The 18,566-nt window shown below is 42.0% G+C and overlaps 2 protein-coding genes and 1 long non-coding RNA gene across 5 annotated transcripts in view; 2 read left to right on the plus strand and 1 right to left on the minus strand.

Annotated features, from left to right (window-relative positions):
* Window positions 1–18,566, plus strand: part of LOC146498584 (protein NLRC3-like) — a 350,052-nt gene that overhangs the window by 300,614 nt on the left and 30,872 nt on the right. Inside the window, exons 1-3 of one of the 3 annotated variants that reach the window (XM_085139931.1) lie at window positions 15,460–15,965; window positions 16,050–16,151; window positions 18,429–18,507. The exons of 1 other annotated variant lie outside the window; for it this stretch is intronic. In XM_085139931.1, coding sequence (XP_084996057.1) covers window positions 15,877–15,965; window positions 16,050–16,151; window positions 18,429–18,507 — 270 coding nt within the window. In that variant the 5' untranslated portion in view covers window positions 15,460–15,876. Of the gene's footprint in view, window positions 1–15,459; window positions 15,966–16,049; window positions 16,152–18,428; window positions 18,508–18,566 lie in introns of those variants that run through there. One more of the 3 variants, XM_085139930.1, reaches the window with a different exon arrangement.
* The window catches only part of LOC146498588 (uncharacterized), a 133,534-nt gene that overhangs the window by 47,254 nt on the left and 67,714 nt on the right, over window positions 1–18,566 (minus strand). The gene's annotated exons all lie outside the window — the stretch shown is intronic.
* LOC146498589 (NACHT, LRR and PYD domains-containing protein 12-like) overlaps window positions 16,050–18,566 on the plus strand; it is an 88,541-nt gene continuing 86,024 nt past the window's right edge. The window contains exon 1 of the mRNA XM_085139899.1: window positions 16,050–16,151. The gene's annotated coding sequence lies outside the window, so the exon portion shown is untranslated. The remainder of the gene's footprint in view (window positions 16,152–18,566) is intronic.

Consider the following 18,566-nt stretch of genomic DNA (forward strand, 5'->3'; position numbering starts at 1 on the left):
TACGCACTAACATTCCTCTGTCTATGAACAGACGTATTCATTATTGTATTACTTTTCTCGTGTATAAATAAAGACAAGTGCAAGAACAGAGCGCACATCACAGGGCTCCCACTCTGGTTCAATTCAATTCAATTCAATTTTATTTATATAGCGCCAAATCACAACAAATGTCGCCTCAAGGCGCTTCATAGATACAGAGAAAAGCCCAACAATCATATGACCCCCTATGAGCAAGCACTTTGGTGACAGTGGGAAGGAAAAACTCCCTTTTAACAGGAAGAAACCTCCGGCAGAACCAGGCTCAGGGAGGGGCGGCCATCTGCTGTGATTGGTTGGGGTGAGAGAAGGAAGACAGGATAAAGACATGCTGTGGAAGAGAGACAGAGATTAATAACAGATACGATTCAATACAGAGAGGTCTGTTAATACATAGTGAGTGAGAAAGGTGACTGGAAAGGAAAAACTCAATGCATCATGGGAATCCCCCGGCAGCCTACATCTATTGCAGCATAACTAAGGGAGGATTCAGGGTCACCTGGTCCAGCCCTAACTATATGCTTTAGCAAAAAGGAAGGTTTTAAGCCTAATCTTAAAAGTAGAGATAGTGTCTGTCTCCTGAATCCAAACTGGAAGCTGGTTCCACAGAAGAGGGGCCTGAAAACTGAAGGCTCTCCCTCCCATTCTACTTTTAAATACTCTAGGAACAACAAGTAGGCCTGCAGAGCGAGAGCGAAGTGCTCTAATAGGGTGATATGGTACTACAAGGTCATTAAGATAAGATGGGGCCTGATTATTTAAGACCTTGTATGTGAGGAGCAGGATTTTGAATTCAATTCTGGATTTAACAGGAAGCCAATGAAGGGAAGCCAAAACAGGAGAAATATGCTCTCTCTTTCTAGTCCCTGTCAGTACTCTTGCTGCAGCATTTTGGATTAACTGAAGGCTTTTCAGTGAGTTTTTTGGACATCCTGATAATAATGAATTGCAGTAGTCCAGCCTGGAAGTAATAAATGCATGAACTAGTTTTTCAGCGTCACTCTGAGACAGGATATTTCTAATTTTAGAGATGTTGCGCAAATGGAAGAACGCAGTCTTACATATTTGTTTAATATGTGCGTTGAAGGACATATCCTGGTCAAAAATGACTCCAAGGTTCCTCACAGTGTTACTGGAGGCCAAGGTAATGCCATCCAGAGTAAGAATCTGGTTAGATACCATATTTCTAAGCTTTTCAGCGCCGAGTACAATGACCTCAGTTTTATCTGAGTTAAGAAGCAGAAAGTTAGTGGCCATCCAAGTCTTTATGTCTTTAAGACATTCCTGCAGTTTAACTAATTGGTGTGTGTTATCTGGCTTCATGGACAGATAGAGCTGGGTGTCATCTGCATAGCAGTGAAAATGTATGCTGTCTTCTAATGATGCTGCCTAGGGGAAGCATGTATAATGTAAACAGAATTGGTCCTAGCACCGAACCCTGTGGAACTCCATAATTAACCTCAGTGTGTGAAGAGGACTCTCCATTTACATGCACAAATTGGAGTCTATTAGATAGATATGATACAAACCACTGCAGTGCAATACCTGTAATACCTACAGCATGTTCTAATCGCTCTAATAGAATATTATGGTTAACAGTATCGAATGCTGCACTAAGGTCAAGAAGGACAAGCACAGAGATGAGTCCACTGTCAGAGGCCATAAGAAGATCATTTGTAACCTTCACTAAAGCTGTTTCTGTGCTGTGATGAACTCTGAAACCTGACTGAAACTCTTCAAATAAACCATTCCTCTGCAGATGATCTGTTAGCTGTTTGACAACTACTCTTTCAAGGATTTTTGATATGAAAGGAAGGTTGGAGATTGGCCTATAATTAGCTAAGACTGCTGGGTCTAGAGATGGCTTTTTGAGTAAAGGTTTAACTGCAGCCACCTTGAAGGCCTGTGGTACATAGCCGATTATTAGAGATAGGTTGATCATATATAAGATCGAAGAATTAATCAATGGCAGGACTTCTTTGAGCAGTTTTGTAGGAATGGGGTCTAAAAGACACGTTGATGGTTTGGAGGAAGTAATTATTGAGGTTAACTCAGAAAGATCGATTGGAAAAAAAGAGTTAACTTAACATCAATGGAACTAAGAGTAGCTGTAGATAATATTACATCTGTGGGATGATTATTGGTAATTTTTTCTCTAATGATAAAAATTTTATTTGTGAAGAAGTTCATGAAGTCATCACTAGTTAATGTTAAAGGGATGGTTGGCTCAAAAGAGCTCTGACTTTTTGTCAGCCTGGCTACAGTGCTGAAGAGAAACCTGGGGTTGTTCTTATTTTCTTCAATCAGTGATGAGTAGTAAGCTGTTCTGGCTTTGCGGAGGGCTTTCTTATAAAGCAACAAACTATTTCTCCAGGCTAAATGATGATCCTCTAAATTTGTGACACGCCATTTCCTCTCCAGATTACGAGTCATCTGCTTTAGGGTACGTGTTTGAGAATTATACCACGGGGTCAGGTACTTCTGATTAGAGACCTTAGTTTTCACTGGAGCTACAGTATCCAGAGTCGTACGTAGTGAGGAGGTGAAATTATTAACAAGATAATCGACCTCTGTTGGGGTAGCGTTCAGATAGCTGCTCTGCTCTGTGTTGGTACAGGGCATTGACGATGAAAACAGTGGCTGGATTATATTCTTAAACTTAGTTACAGCGCTTTCAGAAAGACATCTACTTTGATAAAGTCCACTCTCCACTGCTGCGTAATCAATTATTGTAAATGTAAATGTTATCAAGAAATGATCAGACAGGAGAGGGTTTTCAGGAAACACTGTTAAATGTTCAGTTTCTATGCCATATGTTAAAACAAGATCTAGAGTGTGATTAAAGTGGTGGGTGGGTTCTTTTACATTTTGAGAGAAACCAATTGAGTCTAACAACAGATTAAATGCCATGTTGAGGCTGTCATTTTTAGCATCTACATGGATGTTAAAATCACCCACAATAATTATTTTATCTGAGCTCAGAACTAAATTAGATATAAAGTCTGAGAAATCAGACAGAAACTCTGTGTAAGGCCCAGGTGGACGATAGATGATAACAAGTAAGACTGGTTTCTGAGTTTCACAGCTGGGGTGGACAATGTTAAGCATCAGGCTTTCAAATGAATTAAAAGTCTGTCTTGGTCTTTCATTAATTAATAGACTGGTGTGAAAAATTGCTGCCACACCACCCCCTCGACCTGTGCTTCGAGATTTCTGGTAGTTAGAATGACTCGGGGGTGTTGATTCATTTAAACTAACATAATCATCCTGCTGCAACCAGGTTTCTGTAAGGCAGAGTAAATCAATTTGTTGATCAATTATTAAGTCATGTACTAACAGAGACTTGGAGGAGAGAGACCTAATATTTAATAATCCACATTTCACTGTTTTACTCTTTGGTTCAGATGTGGATACTGTATTGTTCTTTCTTTGTGATTGTTTAAGTTGTTTGTTGCTGGTTTTTAGTTTGTTTTTTATCTTTTTGGAAGCAGACACAGTCTCTATGGAGATGGGTTTTTGGGGGGGTAGCAGGAGGAGAGAAGCTGCAGAGAGGCGTGTAAGACTGCAACTCTGCTTCCTGGTCCCAACTCTGGATAGTCATGTTTTGAGGGGTTTAATAAATTTGTCCATATTTCTAGAAATGAGAGCTGCTCCATCCAAAGTGGGATGGATGCCATCTCTCCTAACAAGACCAGGTTTCCTCCAGAAGGTTTTCCAATTATCTATGAAGCCCACATCGTTTCTGGGACACCACTCAGACAGCCAGCAATTTAAGGAGAACATGCGGCTAAACATGTCACTCCTGGTCTGATTGGGGAGGGGACCAGAGAAAACTACAGAGTCCGACATTGTTTTGGCAAAGTTACACACCGATTCAATATTGATTTTAGTGACCTCCGATTGGCGTAACCGGGTGTCATTACTGCCGACGTGAATTATGATTTTATTGAATTTACGTTTACCCTTAGCCAGCAGTTTTAAATTTCCTTCAATGTCGCCTGCTCTGGCCCCTGGAAGACAATTGACTATGGTTGCCGGTGTCTCTAGCTTCACATGTCTGAGAACAGAATCACCAATTACCAGAGTTTGACCCCCGGCGGGTGTGTCACCGAGTGGGGAAAAACGGTTAGACACATGAACGGGTTGGTGGTGTACCTGGGGCTTCTGTTTAGGACTACGCTTCCTCCTCACCGTTACCCAGCCTTTCCCCAGCTGCTTGGGGTCTGCCGGGGAACAGCTAGCCGGGCCTACGCTATCTTCGGCTGCACCAGCTACAGGGGCCTGGCTAGCTAAGGGTGAGAGCAGGGTGCAAAGCCGAGTCTCCAATTCAGTAATCCTGGCCCCCAGAGCTGCAAATATGCTACATTTGTTACAGATATCATTACTGCTAAAGGAGGCCGAGGAGTAACTAAACATCTGACACAATGAGCAAGAAAGTGCAGAAGGGACAGGTGAAGTAGCCATGGTGCTAACGGGTCGGCTACGAGCTAAGCTAGCGAAACAGTACAGAGACAGTGAGTGAATACTATAAATTAGGTAGTGAGTACACAAAAAGTGTGCTTCGGATGAAGCACGTGAAGATTATACTGTGAAAAAAGAATGTATTTAAAAGTTGTTAATTAAACTGCTAAGCAAATAAGCTACTCAGAAACACCACTGTGTTTGAGCAGGAACAGGAAGCGATACTATACCACAGAGCGAGCGAGCGAACACCAAGTGACAGCGCCACCACCAAAAAGTGGTGTGAGCGTTCTGTTCTGAGTCGTCCCAGGACTGTTGGTCAAACGTTCTCTCCACATGTTTAAGGCTGAGCTCACTTTATCGTCTCCCTGAAGGAGGAAAGCAGATGTTACTAAACATCACAATAAAACATATGAAATGGGTGCACAGGAGAAAAGAAGCCGTCTGCACTGTTAAAGCGATGCAAACATCTTCACACATAAAGCAGCAACACCTCTCAGTTTAGCAGCAGCTGGTAAAACCCACAGTGATCTTGGAGCCTCCCTGAAGGACTCGTTCATCAATAACTGTCAGGAGGATGATTAAACCTTCTGCACACGTCCTGTAGTTACACACTCGGGAGGAAAGACGACGTCCTCACTCTCCATCATGACCTGTGTTTCATCCAGGACGCTCAAACACAGATTAGTCTTCAAATATCAGACACACTGGTTCTTCATGCGTTTCTACCTGAGCACTCAGAGTCATTTATACAACAGGCCTCATTCACCTGTTGGTGCATCTGTTTCTGTGTTTGGCTGTTTCCATCAGTGCCTGATGTTTGTGATCTTTGATCTATTCTCGCCTCTGTCAGTGCGCCCCAGGGCAGCTGTGGCTACAATGTAGTTTGCCATCGCCATTGTGTGAATGTGTGTGTGAATGGGTGAATGACTGAATGTAGTGTAAAGTGCTTTGGGGTCCTTAGGGACCAGAAAAGCGCTATACAAATGCAGGCCATTTACCATTTACCATTCTGAATTCTCTCTTTGTGACACAAATATTGTTTGGCTTCTTTTGCAAACAAGGCAAAAGAATTTTAATGGATTCATTTACTGATCTTACTTTTCTAATGCAAAGCCGGCCTTTCAACGCTTTAGAAAGAAAACCAAACAATGTTTTTAAAACTTTCCCAAAATATAAAAGCTATTAAAACCATACACTTCTGCTCCTTGATCATGTGATTCTTCTTCTAAACTGTCTGTAATTGTTATTGCTAATTGTCAATAAAGTTGTTTTTCATAAGTTATGTTGTAAAGGAAGCTTGTGGCGAGGGGGGAGGGCGACTAAAAGCAGGTTCATATAGTGGGAAAGTCTTCAGGTCATGTGAGGATGTTTACTGATGTGTCAACACTGTCAGATAAAAAAACAGCTGTTGCATTTGTTCTCCCAGAAATAAGTTTGGTGATGAGTAAAAGAATTACAGATGATGTGGCAGTTTATACTGGGGAGCTGGTAGCGATTTTACTGGCTTTGAACTGGGTGGAGGACGCACCAATAGGGAGGTATTTGGTTTGCTGGGACTCTAGCAGCGTGCTAGTGAGTACAGGTAATATGTCTTCAGACTCTAGGCAAGATATTGTTTTTGATATACTTCATTTATTGTATAGAATAAAACACAGAGGGATAGAAGTGGATTTCTTATGGTTTCCTGTGAATATCGGAGTTGATGCAATGAACAGGACGATAACTTTGCAAAAGGTGCAGCAAGAAGAAGTCATGTAGGTTTGACTATAAAATGCAGTAAAAGTGAGGTGAAGAGTATAATCAAGGTAAAGATGAAGGACGAGTGGCAGGCACAATGGGACAGAGATGGGAAAGGCAGATATTATTATACAGAAAACAGTCGTGTAGAAGAAGCTGCAGGAGAGACGAGGATGTAATCTGGAGAGGCAGATTTGGTCACACAGGCTTGAACAGCACACTTAAAAAGATAAACATGACACAGGAAGTGTGACTTCTGTGGACAAGAGGAGACGTTTGACGGGTTGTTAGCATAGTCAGGATGCTGGATGGAAATGCTGTGCCTGACAGGATGCCAGTGATTACAGGCTGGACTTTGTCTTCCTGTTACAGATGGATCCAGGCCCTGGATGACTCCTGGACACGCATGACCAACACTAGGCTGCCTTCATCCATCCTTTCCTCCTTCATTGAGACTCTGAGTCACAATCAGCCTGTATGTAACAGGGTGGGTACCTACAACTACCTGGATGGGTGCAGTAACAACAGCAGTAACAACAGCAGTAACAACAGCAGTAACAGCTACAGTATTAATCAAAGAAGTGAAGTTGTTAATTTTTTTAATCACATTTTAATGAAGATTTGACAAAACAAGGATGAAGTTTGTGTTTTATTAGTTTTATCAGTGATTTGAATCCTTTCATTACAGAGTGAAGTTAAAGTAGACCTGTGAACACACTAATAAACACACTAATAAACACAAAGGGACACAACTACTACTCCATGATGTAAAGCTGAAGTATTACATACCTTTATGAACCACCTGTTATCCTGGTAGACGAGTACAGCAATAAATCTTTTACTTGAACATCTTCTGGCTCCAATAAGCTTTGAAATGTGACCATGAAGTTAGAGACACACTGACTGAAACCCACAGCTGTGACTGTGGATCACATCCACACAGTGTACCTGCTGTGTTTGTGTGAGCCTTTGCACTGCTGCTCGCAACACTGTTGTATCACTCAGCGCTCGCTGCTGTTATTGAATCCACTCTTTACTGTCCGTGCAATCAAGCTCCTCTGCAGAGCTTCATAGAAGATGCTGAGATAAAGAAGTTCAGCTGCTAGAAAATATCTTAGAACCAGTTTATGTGTTAAGGGATCCTTTGCAGTTGTGACTGTTGCCTCTGTTTTTGTCCTTTGGTTCCTGGGAGCCTTTTAACATTTCCATCAGCAACAAATATCTGAACAGGGTTTATTGTAGGAAATACAGGATTAAATAGTTCTGATTATTTGTCGAGTATTTATTAGATGTTGTTAAAGATGATCAGATGTTTGTTTAGTTTAATGCTGTGGCTTCAATCAGCATCACTGCGCTGTATAGTTTTATTTTTCTGATCTTTCTGTTAATGTTGCTGAATAAAAGCCTGGTTGGTCTGCACCTCACCTCTGCCTCGAGCCTCCTTCTTTAAACCAGCAGAGGGTCTTCATTCAGTTATCACAGCTCGAGTTGTTCTGCAGGAGACCGAGAGTACTGTCCTTGGTCCATAATGACATTAATCCTCAAAAATAGTTCTGGCATAATAATTGTGCACACAGTGTAAAACTGAAGAAGCTTCTCAGATGAAATGTCTTCAAGAAACTTTAAAAAGTCCAGACACTTTTGTTTCTGAGCTCCTTAATTCAATTCAGTTTTATTTATATGAATCACAACAAACGTCGCCTCAAGGCGCTTTATATTGTACAGAAGATACAGAGAAAAACTCAACAATCATATGACCCCCTATGAGCAAGCACTTTGGCGACAGTGAGAAGGAAAAACTCCCTTTTAACAGGAAGAAACCTCCGACAGGCTCAGGGAGGGGCGGGGCCATCTGCTGCGACCGGTTGGGGTGAGAGAAGGAAGACAGGATAATGACATGCTGTGGAAGAAAGACAGAGGTTAATAACAGATATGATTCAATGCAGAGAAGTCTGTTTATACATAGTGAGTGAGAAAGGTGACTGGAAAGGAAAAACTCAATGCATCATGGGAATCCCCGGCAGCCTACGTCTATTGCAGCATAACTAAGGGAGGATTCAGGGTCACCTGGTCCAGCCCTAACTATATGCTTTAGCAAAAAGGAAAGTTTTAAGCCTAATCTTGAAAGTAGAGATAGTGTCTGTCTCCTGAATCCAAACTGGAAGCTGGTTCCACAGAAGAGGGGCCTGAAAACTGAAGGCTCTGCCTCCCATTCTACTTTTAAATACTCTAGGAACAACAAGTAGGCCTGCAGAGCGAGAGCAAAGTGCTCTAATAGGGTGATATGGTACTACAAGGTCATTAAGATAAGATGGGGCCTGATTATTTAAGACCTTGTATGTGAGGAGCAGGATTTTGAATTCTGGATTTAACAGGAAGCCAAAACAGGAGAAATCTGCTCTCTCTTTCTAGTCCCTGTCAGGACTCTTGCTGCAGCATTTTGGATTAACTGAAGGCTTTTCAGGGAGTTTTTAGGACTTACTGATAATAATGAATTACAGTCGTCCAGCCTGCAAGTAATAAATGCATGAACTAGTTTTTCAGCGTCACTCTGAGACAGGATATTTCTAATTTTAGAGATGTTGCGCAAATGTAAGAACGCAGTCTTACATATTTGTTTAATATGTGCGTTGAAGGACATATCCTGGTCAAAAATGACTCCAAGGTTCCTCACAGTGTTACTGGAGGCCAAGGTAATGCCATCCAGAGTAAGAATCTGGTTAGATACCATATTTCTAAGCTTTTCAGGGCCGAGTACAATGACCTCAGTTTTATCTGAGTTAAGAAGCAGAAAGTTAGCGGCCATCCAGGTCTTTATGTCTTTAAGACATTCCTGCAGTTTAACTAATTGGTGTGTGTTATCTGGCTTCATGGACAGATAGAGCTGGGTGTCATCTGCATAGCTGTGTAACTGTATGCTATGTCTTCTAATGATGCTGCCTAAGGGAAGCATGTATAATGTAAACAGAATTGGTCCTAGCACTGAACCCTGTGGAACTCCATAATTAACCTCATTGTGTGAAGAGGATTCTCCATTTACATGTACAAACTGGAGTCTATTAGATAGATATGATACAAACCACTGCAGCACAGTACCTGTAATACCTACAGCATGTTCTAATCGCTCTAATAGGATATTATGGTCGACAGTATCGAACGCTGCACTGAGGTCTAGCAGGACAAGCACAGAGATGAGTCCACTGTCAGAGGCCATAAGAAGATCATTTGTAAGCTTCACTAAAGCTGTTTCTGTGCTGTGATGAGCTCTGAAACCTTACTGAAACTCTTCAAATAAACCATTCCTCTGCAGATGATCTGTTAGCTGTTTGACAACTACTCTTTCAAGTATTTTTGATATGAAAGGAAGGTTGGAGATTGGCCTATAATTAGCTAAGACTGCTGGGTCTAGAGATGCTTTTTGAGTAAAGGTTTAACTACAGCCAGCTTGAAGGCCTGTGGTACATAGCCGATTATTAGAGATAGGTTGATCATATATAAGATCGAAGAATTAATTAATGGCAGGACTTCTTTGAGCAGTTTGTAGGAATGGGGTCTAAAAGACACGTTGATGGTTTGGAGGAAGTAACTATTGAAGTTAACTCAGAAAGATCAATTGGAGAAAAAGAGTCTAACTTAACATCAATGGTACTAAGAGTAGCTGTAGATAATATTACATCTGTGGGATGATTATTGGTCATTTTTTCTCTAATTTTAATAAAAATTTTATTTGTGAAGAAGTTCATGAAGTCATTACTAGTTAACGTTAAAGGGATGGTTGGCTCAACAGAGCTCTGACTGTTTGTCAGCGTGGCTACAGTGCTGAAGAGAAACCTGGGGTTGTTCTTATTTTCTTCAATCAGTGATGAATAGTAAGCTGTTCTGGCTTTGCGGAGGGCTTTCTTATAAAGCAGCAAACTATTTCTCCAGGCTAAATGATGATCCTCTAAATTTGTGACACGCCATTTCCTCTCCAGATTACGAGTCATCTGCTTTAGGGTACGAGTTTGAGAATTATACCACGGAGTGGTAGGATCCGGCAGTTTCTCTGTGAATGTCACATTCCTGTGGCAGCTACTCGGTGCTTGCTCGGAAGTTTAGGGGTTTTTTTGCTGTAAAAAGAAGTTTTCTCCGAACAGCGGACACTAATGTTTTTGTCACTTTTTACGGAATCAAACTCAAAGTAAGGTCAGTACTTCCACGCTTTAAACGCTGCACGCTCACACTCTCTCCCACACTCGATATATTATCCATTGTAATCTAATTACCTTTTTTGCAATAGTAATCCCTTACCCTACTCCTTACTTGAAAAAAGTAATCGGATTACTGCCCATCTCTGGTTGGAGCTGTGCACTTGTGGTTTGCCCTTTCCACCTTGTGTACACGTTTATCTTTGCTGTGTGTACTTGTACCTCTGAGTGGAAGCTGAACTCTTGAGTTCAAGTATCGAAGCATCAGGTGTGACGTTAAAGTCCAAATAGCTCGTTCATTTGACGAGCAAATGAAAGAAGGTAATGCTGTTTTCATGTGGATGTGTCACTGAGACATTTTTCACATCCACAGCTCACAAAATGGGAAAACTATAGAAGTATAACAATGAACAAGTTACCACACTGCTGTTTTGAAAGAGATACAGTGTGTTTATCTAACTTGGCTGAAGCCAAAGTTCTCCAGACAAATTCAGTCTGTTTTTGCCAAGTGTAAACTCACTGGATGAGCGCCAGATACACAGAATCAAAAAGGGATAAATTAGTTTTCTTATGTCATGTTCCCATCACAAATTGGCTCAAAGAGAGTTGGAAGCAGGAGTTCACAGATGAAATGTTCCTATAAATAAAGTGGAATTTATTCAAACTTTACCAAAACTTCAACACATGAAATATAAGCAGTTCAGCAGGGAGTGGATGTGTGTCGTATGTGCTGATGGCAGAGAGAGGCCAGGGCCACGTTCCAACCTGAACACGCTGCACAGTGTTTTGTTCCATTTGTTAGGGATGAATGAAATGCTTCCTTGAAAGGATGTGTGCAGTCACCAGTGGGCGTGAAAGCATGTGCGCCCTCATTTGGTGGGTGTGCAAGAAAAGTCAACCTGTCACACAGCAATGCCTACATAAATCACACCACTCTGCTTAAATAATAATAATAATGTTTAGTGAAGCAGGTGAAGCAAAGGGCTGCTTTTAATAGGCTGGGAGACCCAGGTGTGCTGCTTTAGCTGGTGAGCCTCTTATGCTAGCCTCCATCTATAAGCTGGGATCATAGGAGCACTGCAGTCCTTACTAGATCAAGTATTGTTATTTATGCAGGTGACAAAAGTTTACATTCACGGAGTCATAGAATTGAGCCTCGTTTGAAAAGCAGGTGTTTAATGCAGCTGCTTAGAGTTCACACGCAGTAGAAGAATCAGACTTGAGTCACATTTCAAACCACTGGAAAAATACTTAGCAAGTAATAATGAAAACACCACAGACTTAGTATATCCTGTTTAGTCCTGTGTTTGATATTAATGTGCTGTTCAGAGAGGATCTTATGTCCTCTTTTAGAAAGCCAGCCCCTTTGTTTTATGATGTTTGTGTATAAATGAATGTAGGTGTATTTATAAGTGTGAAGGAGCCCTGGGTGAAAAGACTGAAGCTTGTGCCAAAGAACAAACAGGAAAGGAAGATCAGCATTAATAAAGATGAGCACAGAAGGAGCCCAAGCACGTGTTTCTTTTTCAGATTTCTCTAAAAGTGTGTGTTCATTTGTTCCATCTGTCTTCTTCACAATAAACAACAGCTAACAGACACACATGCACTCTGTGTCACTTCACAGGGGCTGATGAATGTGGACACAGTAAAGGGAGAGCTGGACCTGCTCTACACATCCTGGACTCTGTTAACAGACTTTATTCTGCAGCATCAACAGATGACGTATAAAAATATATGAAAATATAGAAACGTTTAACATTGTGACTGTTCACATTAGTGAAGCTGTTACTTTAGTGCCAGGTGGAAAAAGATCCCTAAAGCTGAGTCTTATTAAACATCTGCTGCACGAGAGAGTTTCATGGCCCTGCTTTATCCTGTGCTTGCTGACCACCTCGTCCTGAAACCTCTTCATCATCCTCACAGTTGTGTGAAGAAAGAGGGAAGCAGGTGGAGATGGAAACCATCTGTGCTCCTGTGTTCACTTGTGTGTGTGCGTCTATGGTCATATCTAATGTGTACCTACAGACAAATACAAACACAAACACCTGGCATTGCACAAGAATCTCTACTGGAGCAACCTGCAGATGTCAGAGATGTGATTAGAGGGTAAAGTGAACTAGTGAGTGCATCTATGTTGTTGTTGTCTGCTGGGGGACAGCATCAGCTCCAGAGATGCATCAGGATCAGCAAACTAATCTGCATCTCATGGTGGTTACCTCGGAGACTATCTGTCACTTTGTGTAGAGCCACGCCCACAGCGCACAGAATACATGCGTACGACTAATTTGTCCACACAGGAGGCATCTTGATGCTGTCATTATACACAAAGGCTTTTGTACAAAGTATTAAACAAACTGCAGCAAGTGTGTTCAAGACTTTTTCCCTGTCTTATTTCTCTTTATTACACATAATCTATGGAAACGTGTGGTTTGATTACTTTGCATGTGTGGATTTGATGGGTTGTTGCCACATCTGGTGAGATTTTCATGTCAACAGCACCTTCTGAAATATATTTCTTTAAAAAATTGGTGACACTGGTGAAATTCGTCCAATAGCCGCTCTATTTAAACCCCATAACCACACTGGGTAGCAACCTCACCACTACATGGCCACAGAGATTTCCACAGTATGCACCTGTGTGGAACAGGAACATGACACAGAAATGTATTACAAAGATGTAGTCTGGTTAAATATTACAGTTTATCTTTCAGGTTCATTTCTTGGATGATTTTGTAAGAAACAAACTGCTTGAATGCGACTAAATGAGTTGGAGGAACGATTTGAAGGTAAATTATAATTACTTGGTGGCTTTTTTGCAGCAACTGTGACACTTAGTAGTAGAACTGACACACAAAACAACAACTACACTAACTATATAGTCTGCAACACACCCAGTGAGCTTGATTTGAAAACCTTTTCTGTCTTACTGACATCACTGAGTTAATCAAACTCACTCACAAGCTGGCTACACTCGGCCTGCACCCTCCACCCTCTCTGACTGGCTACACTCGGCCTGCACCCTCCACCCTCTCTGACTGGCTACACTCGGCCTGCACCCTCCACCCTCTGTGACTGGCTACACTAGGCCTGCACCCTCCACCCTCTCTGACTGGCTACACTCGGCCTGCACCCTCCACCATCTGTGACTGGCTACACTCGGCCTGCACCCTCCACCCTCTCTGACTGGCTACACTCGGCCTGCACCCTCCACCATCTGTGACTGGCTACACTCGGCCTGCACCCTCCACCCTCTCTGATTGGCTACACTCGGCCTGCACCCTCCACCATCTGTGACTGGCTACACTCGGCCTGCACCCTCCACCCTCTCTGATTGGCTACACTCGGCCTGCACCCTCCACCATCTGTGACTGGCTACACTCAACCTGCACCCTCCACCCTCTGTGACTGGCTACACTCGGCCTGCCCCCTCCACCCTCTCTGACTGGCTACACTCGGCCTGCACCCTCCACCCTCTGTGACTGGCTACACTCGGCCTGCAGCCTTCACCCTCTGAGACTGGCTACAGGACTTTTTGACTGGCAGACAAACACTGGTGTCACATCAGCACTGCTGTCAGTGAGCCTAACGACAGCCGTTAGCATCATTTCAGTGTTTCAGTCATAAAAACACTTCCTGTCACTGTGGTGGTTACAGTGACATCATGCAGTTTGTGCTTTGACCTCCAGAGGGCGACAAATCAGCACAGAAAGAGAGCTCCATTCAAACTTTGCCGCAATCAGTAATAATTCTTCAAATATAATCATCAGTGTTTGAGCAGTTATGATATCAGGGACAATCTAGACACGTGTGACAATACTGAACATGTCACATGACACACCTTAAACATCAGGTGATCCACTCTCAGTCTGCACTTTCAGTCATGACTTCAACAGGTTGAAATGAGCTTTGAAGAAACATTCAGTGAAATAAATCTTTCATGGATTCATGTGAGCAGCAGATGAACTTTGTACCAACAGCATCTTCAATAACAGAGTCTGAATGAAGCTCAGGTGTTGATCCTGCTGCCTGATTGGACGGTTGGTTTCAGCTCTGCTCTCAGTCTTTCCTGCACAGGTGAAGGTAGAAAGTGTGACTGGATCTATAGACTGGAAACAGAGAAACATGCTGAACATTTGAAGCTTTACAGCAGAAATGTTCATGTTACAAATACAGCAGAGCTGATCTGGGATCAGTCTGTTCACACCTGCAGCTACAACAAGGTTTCATGTCTCCACAGGTCAGCATGTGAACTTTACTCTGACTCAGTCTGAGCAGTCAGACGGCATATTTTTAAAGTTAACACATCAGCACACACATAGCTGAGCTCCTCCCACCTGTGCTGAGTTTCAGGTGGAGTCCCGCCTCCTTCCAGGAAGCAGCTCACGTGTGTGTCCGTGTTTAGTGTCCAGGTGTGGAGTGGAGCTCGTTGTTGGTGTGTGAAGAAAGTGTAAGCTTGCTTTGTTTCCTCCTTTAACAGTTTGTCTTTAGGAACTTTACTGTTTGTTCAGCTCATGTTTGATTTCTTCACACAACAAACTGTGTGTGTTTGTATTTCCGGTCTCTCCATTAAAGTCAGTGTGTAATGTTTTCCTGGCTAACATCAGCTGTGTGCAGCTTAGTTCCAGCACAAATCTGCCGCTCTATAGTTCACGGTAACGGACTCACAGCTGGACCAATGAGGCCGAGTGTGTCCGCCACTCTGAGCTCCGTTCGTGTTTGTGTACTTGTAGTTTGTACTTTGTGAGTTCACTCAGAGCCCACAGAGGACACAGCGTACGTGATGATGTCACAGCCCTTTACCTCCTTTAATGTCACTGATTAATATTTACACACGAGACACCTGCAGAGCTCTGATGCTAAGCTAGCCACACAGCATGCTAACACTAAGCTAATGCTAAGCTAACGCTAAGAGTTCTTACAGACACGAGTTAAAAAGCTGCTCTTAGTTTGTGATCAGAATCCAGGACTGAGAGCAGCAGCAGAGCTGATGGAGGATGAATTACTGGATGGAGGAAGCTTCTCATTAGCAGTAAATCAGTGTGTGTGCAGTTCTCTGCAAACTCAGCAGGAATAATTAGTGTGAAGCTTTAACTCTGTTGATCCTCTTTGAATCATGGATCAGCCGAAATGTTTAAAATGTTGTTCACACGTGTTGAACTGACTGAAGCTTCCAGTCACAGTGAATCAGTGTGTGTCAGTGAATGCATCGTGTGTGCTTCACGGCTCCATCTAGTGGACTGATAGTAGAGCAGCTGATGGCAGCTTCCTCTGCCTCACACTGCTGTCTGACTGCATTCAGCTGACACTGAGATGAAGCAGGAAAGAAGCAGCTGATATTTGGACAGCACACATGATGGAAAGGAGGATTTCAGTTGATGTGCACATGAATGATTTGTGTTTCCTCTGCAGGTGAAGGTAGAAAGTGTGTGTGAGCTGATGTGAATTGAGCAGCATGGATCAGTGTGAGGACAGAGAGGAGGGAGTCCCTCCCTCTAAAACCACTCTGTGTGGGGAACATGAGAGCCAGACCAAAGCTCAGAGGTGAGATGACCATCTCTAACTGTCCATGACTCTTCTCCATGTCACAGCTCAGCACTCACATCACTGCTCCATCATTATTCACAGGAACCCACCTGGACCTCCACCCAGCTCTGTGTCCTTACAGAGTGACCGGTCTAAACATCTTCCCATTGATTTTAAAGTCCAGCCTGTGTCTGCTGCAGAGAGGTGAGCTGTTAGTAACATGAACTCTTTGATTAAACTGCTTGATGTTGTTGGATATAAACTGCAGTACAAACACGTCGTTCCCTCAGTCCCATTTAAACTGTCGTTTAAAACAAGCCTTTGGTTTGCAAACAACTGAAAACCCACTTCAGCAAACAGGAAGTGATCAGAGCGTCCGTCCACTTCCTGTCAGGCCCTGCAAACATTTCATATTGAAGAAAAGTAGTTGATATCTCACATTTTTACTCCACCACATTCAACCATTTTGACATTTTAGGGCACAGCATGAAACTCTTGTCACATGACTCCTGTTATGTTATAGAGTCATGTGACCACCAGGGAGGGATTTGTATGGATGAAACACATTCAAATCAATCTGATTCATCAATGGAAACATGTTTGGTGTAAAATGCACCAACACTGAAAACGCTGAAGATAAAAACACAACAAATGAAATATGAACAAATCGAGGCTTTGAATACACGTGTGTGTGTTTGAGACAAAGAGATAAATGGATTGTGTGTGTGTCCTATTGTTGCATTAAGATTTTATTGTAGATTTTGTGCGTGTACACTTTTGACCATGAAGGTGTTGAATGGGCGTAAAACAGTTGGAGGCACAAGAGTAAACACTAGTGCTGTAAGTAGATTAAAAAATGACTAATTAATGACACAATTTTCTGTCATTAATCGTGATCAATCACAATTACTTGATCAATAGCTGCAGTTACATTTTTTCAACTTTATATTTAAGCTTGTAACAGACGTTTACACCATATAATGAAGTAAATGCAGAATAAACACAGAATTTTAAACGCTTCAATTCAAAGAGACTTTGAATAGTTTTCTTCAGTCTTTAAATCAGCTTCTCTCCTGTAAATACAACTTTGTAACAAACCTACATACACTAATATATAATAATATATAATCTATATTACTGCTGTTAATGAAAATGTTTAATCAGATTCATCACAGGGTTACTGTGGATTAATTTGGATTAATCACCATTAAATATCATTTTTAATGTAAACTAATCAAATTTCATTTCATGAGCAAACAGACTCGAAAGAAAAGGGCAAATTTACACACTTAACATGTTTATTGAACGACTCTGTAAACATTGATTAACCTCCTGAATGAGCCGACCCCCCCAGGGACAGTCCTGCATGCTAATGATGGGCTCTGCTCTGTACGTGCATGATTCTGTCAGCCACAAACTCCTCAGCTGATCCTGAATCTGAGCCCATCTGTAAAACAATCATTTTCTTCACAAGTCTGTGGAGGTGGCACTGATCATGCAGCAGTCTAACACACTCTGTCACTCTTCTTCAAGTCTTTGACACGAGGAACCAAAACTATGTTATTAACAATATTTACAGGTCTGCAGTTTGTCCACTTGGCAGTTGTGTCATCAGTGCTTTGCATTATTGTGATATTTTAAGCTGGAAGTGCTTCGGTGAAAAGAAAATTCCTTCTGTCACAATGTGCAGAATCCTTCATGTTGGTCGGCTGGTCCGTCTTATTATTTTTTTAATACTCAAACTTTCCATCGAGAGGTCAGTGTGTGTTTATCATCTTCCATATTGAGCTGATTAGTTCAGCTGCCCGTCACTAACAGATGTGCTGCACATCTGCACGTGTGCAAAGGTAACTCTACTTGGACAAACTGCCCGAAGTGCATTGATAGAAACATTTCAGGGATTTTGAGTCATTCTGCACTCCAGATGTGTGGTGTTAAAGGTTTTTATCATGTTAATCATGATAACAGATGAACCCCCTAACCTTAACCCTACATGTTAATTTTGACAGCACTGGTAAATCCTTTTTAATGTTCTTCTGTCAGATCATTGATTAGACTTGACTCCAAATACGAGACTCAGAAAACTCAAATGAAAACTCAAATCAAACCAATGAGAAAATGACTTCTTGTGTGTAGAATGAAAACATATGGAAGTCGTCAGGTTTCAAACACTCGATGAATCTACTGCACAGTTACATTCAGGGACCTTTGGCCTCCTGAGAGCATTAGTTGATGGTTCATCGCAGTTTTTCCTTCCAGTGAGTGAATTTATCAGTTTGATGAAGTCTCAAAGTTTCCTCTGAGCTTCTACAACATCATCACTTCCATCACTGATGAAAGAAAGTTCATAGAAAACAGAAAATATATCTTCAGAATCTGAGAGTCTAAAACTTGACAGACTTGATTCAGATGAAGTTATTGGAGCAGAAACTCCTGGATCTTTATCCTGTGTTGATCTAATCCTTCATGGTTCCTCCACAGAGTGGAGCAGCAGAGCTCAGAGGTTCCCAGTGGTCAGTCTGCCCAGCAGCATCAAACACAGCTGGACTCCATATTTATGGTCTGTACATGTACAACAACTACTGTTACATCTATTCTGTTCACAGTCATCTCCATGCT

The sequence above is a fragment of the Neolamprologus multifasciatus genome, chromosome 18 (assembly GCF_963576455.1).
Source record: "Neolamprologus multifasciatus chromosome 18, fNeoMul1.2, whole genome shotgun sequence".
In the NCBI taxonomy this organism is placed as follows: Eukaryota; Metazoa; Chordata; class Actinopteri; order Cichliformes; family Cichlidae; genus Neolamprologus; species Neolamprologus multifasciatus.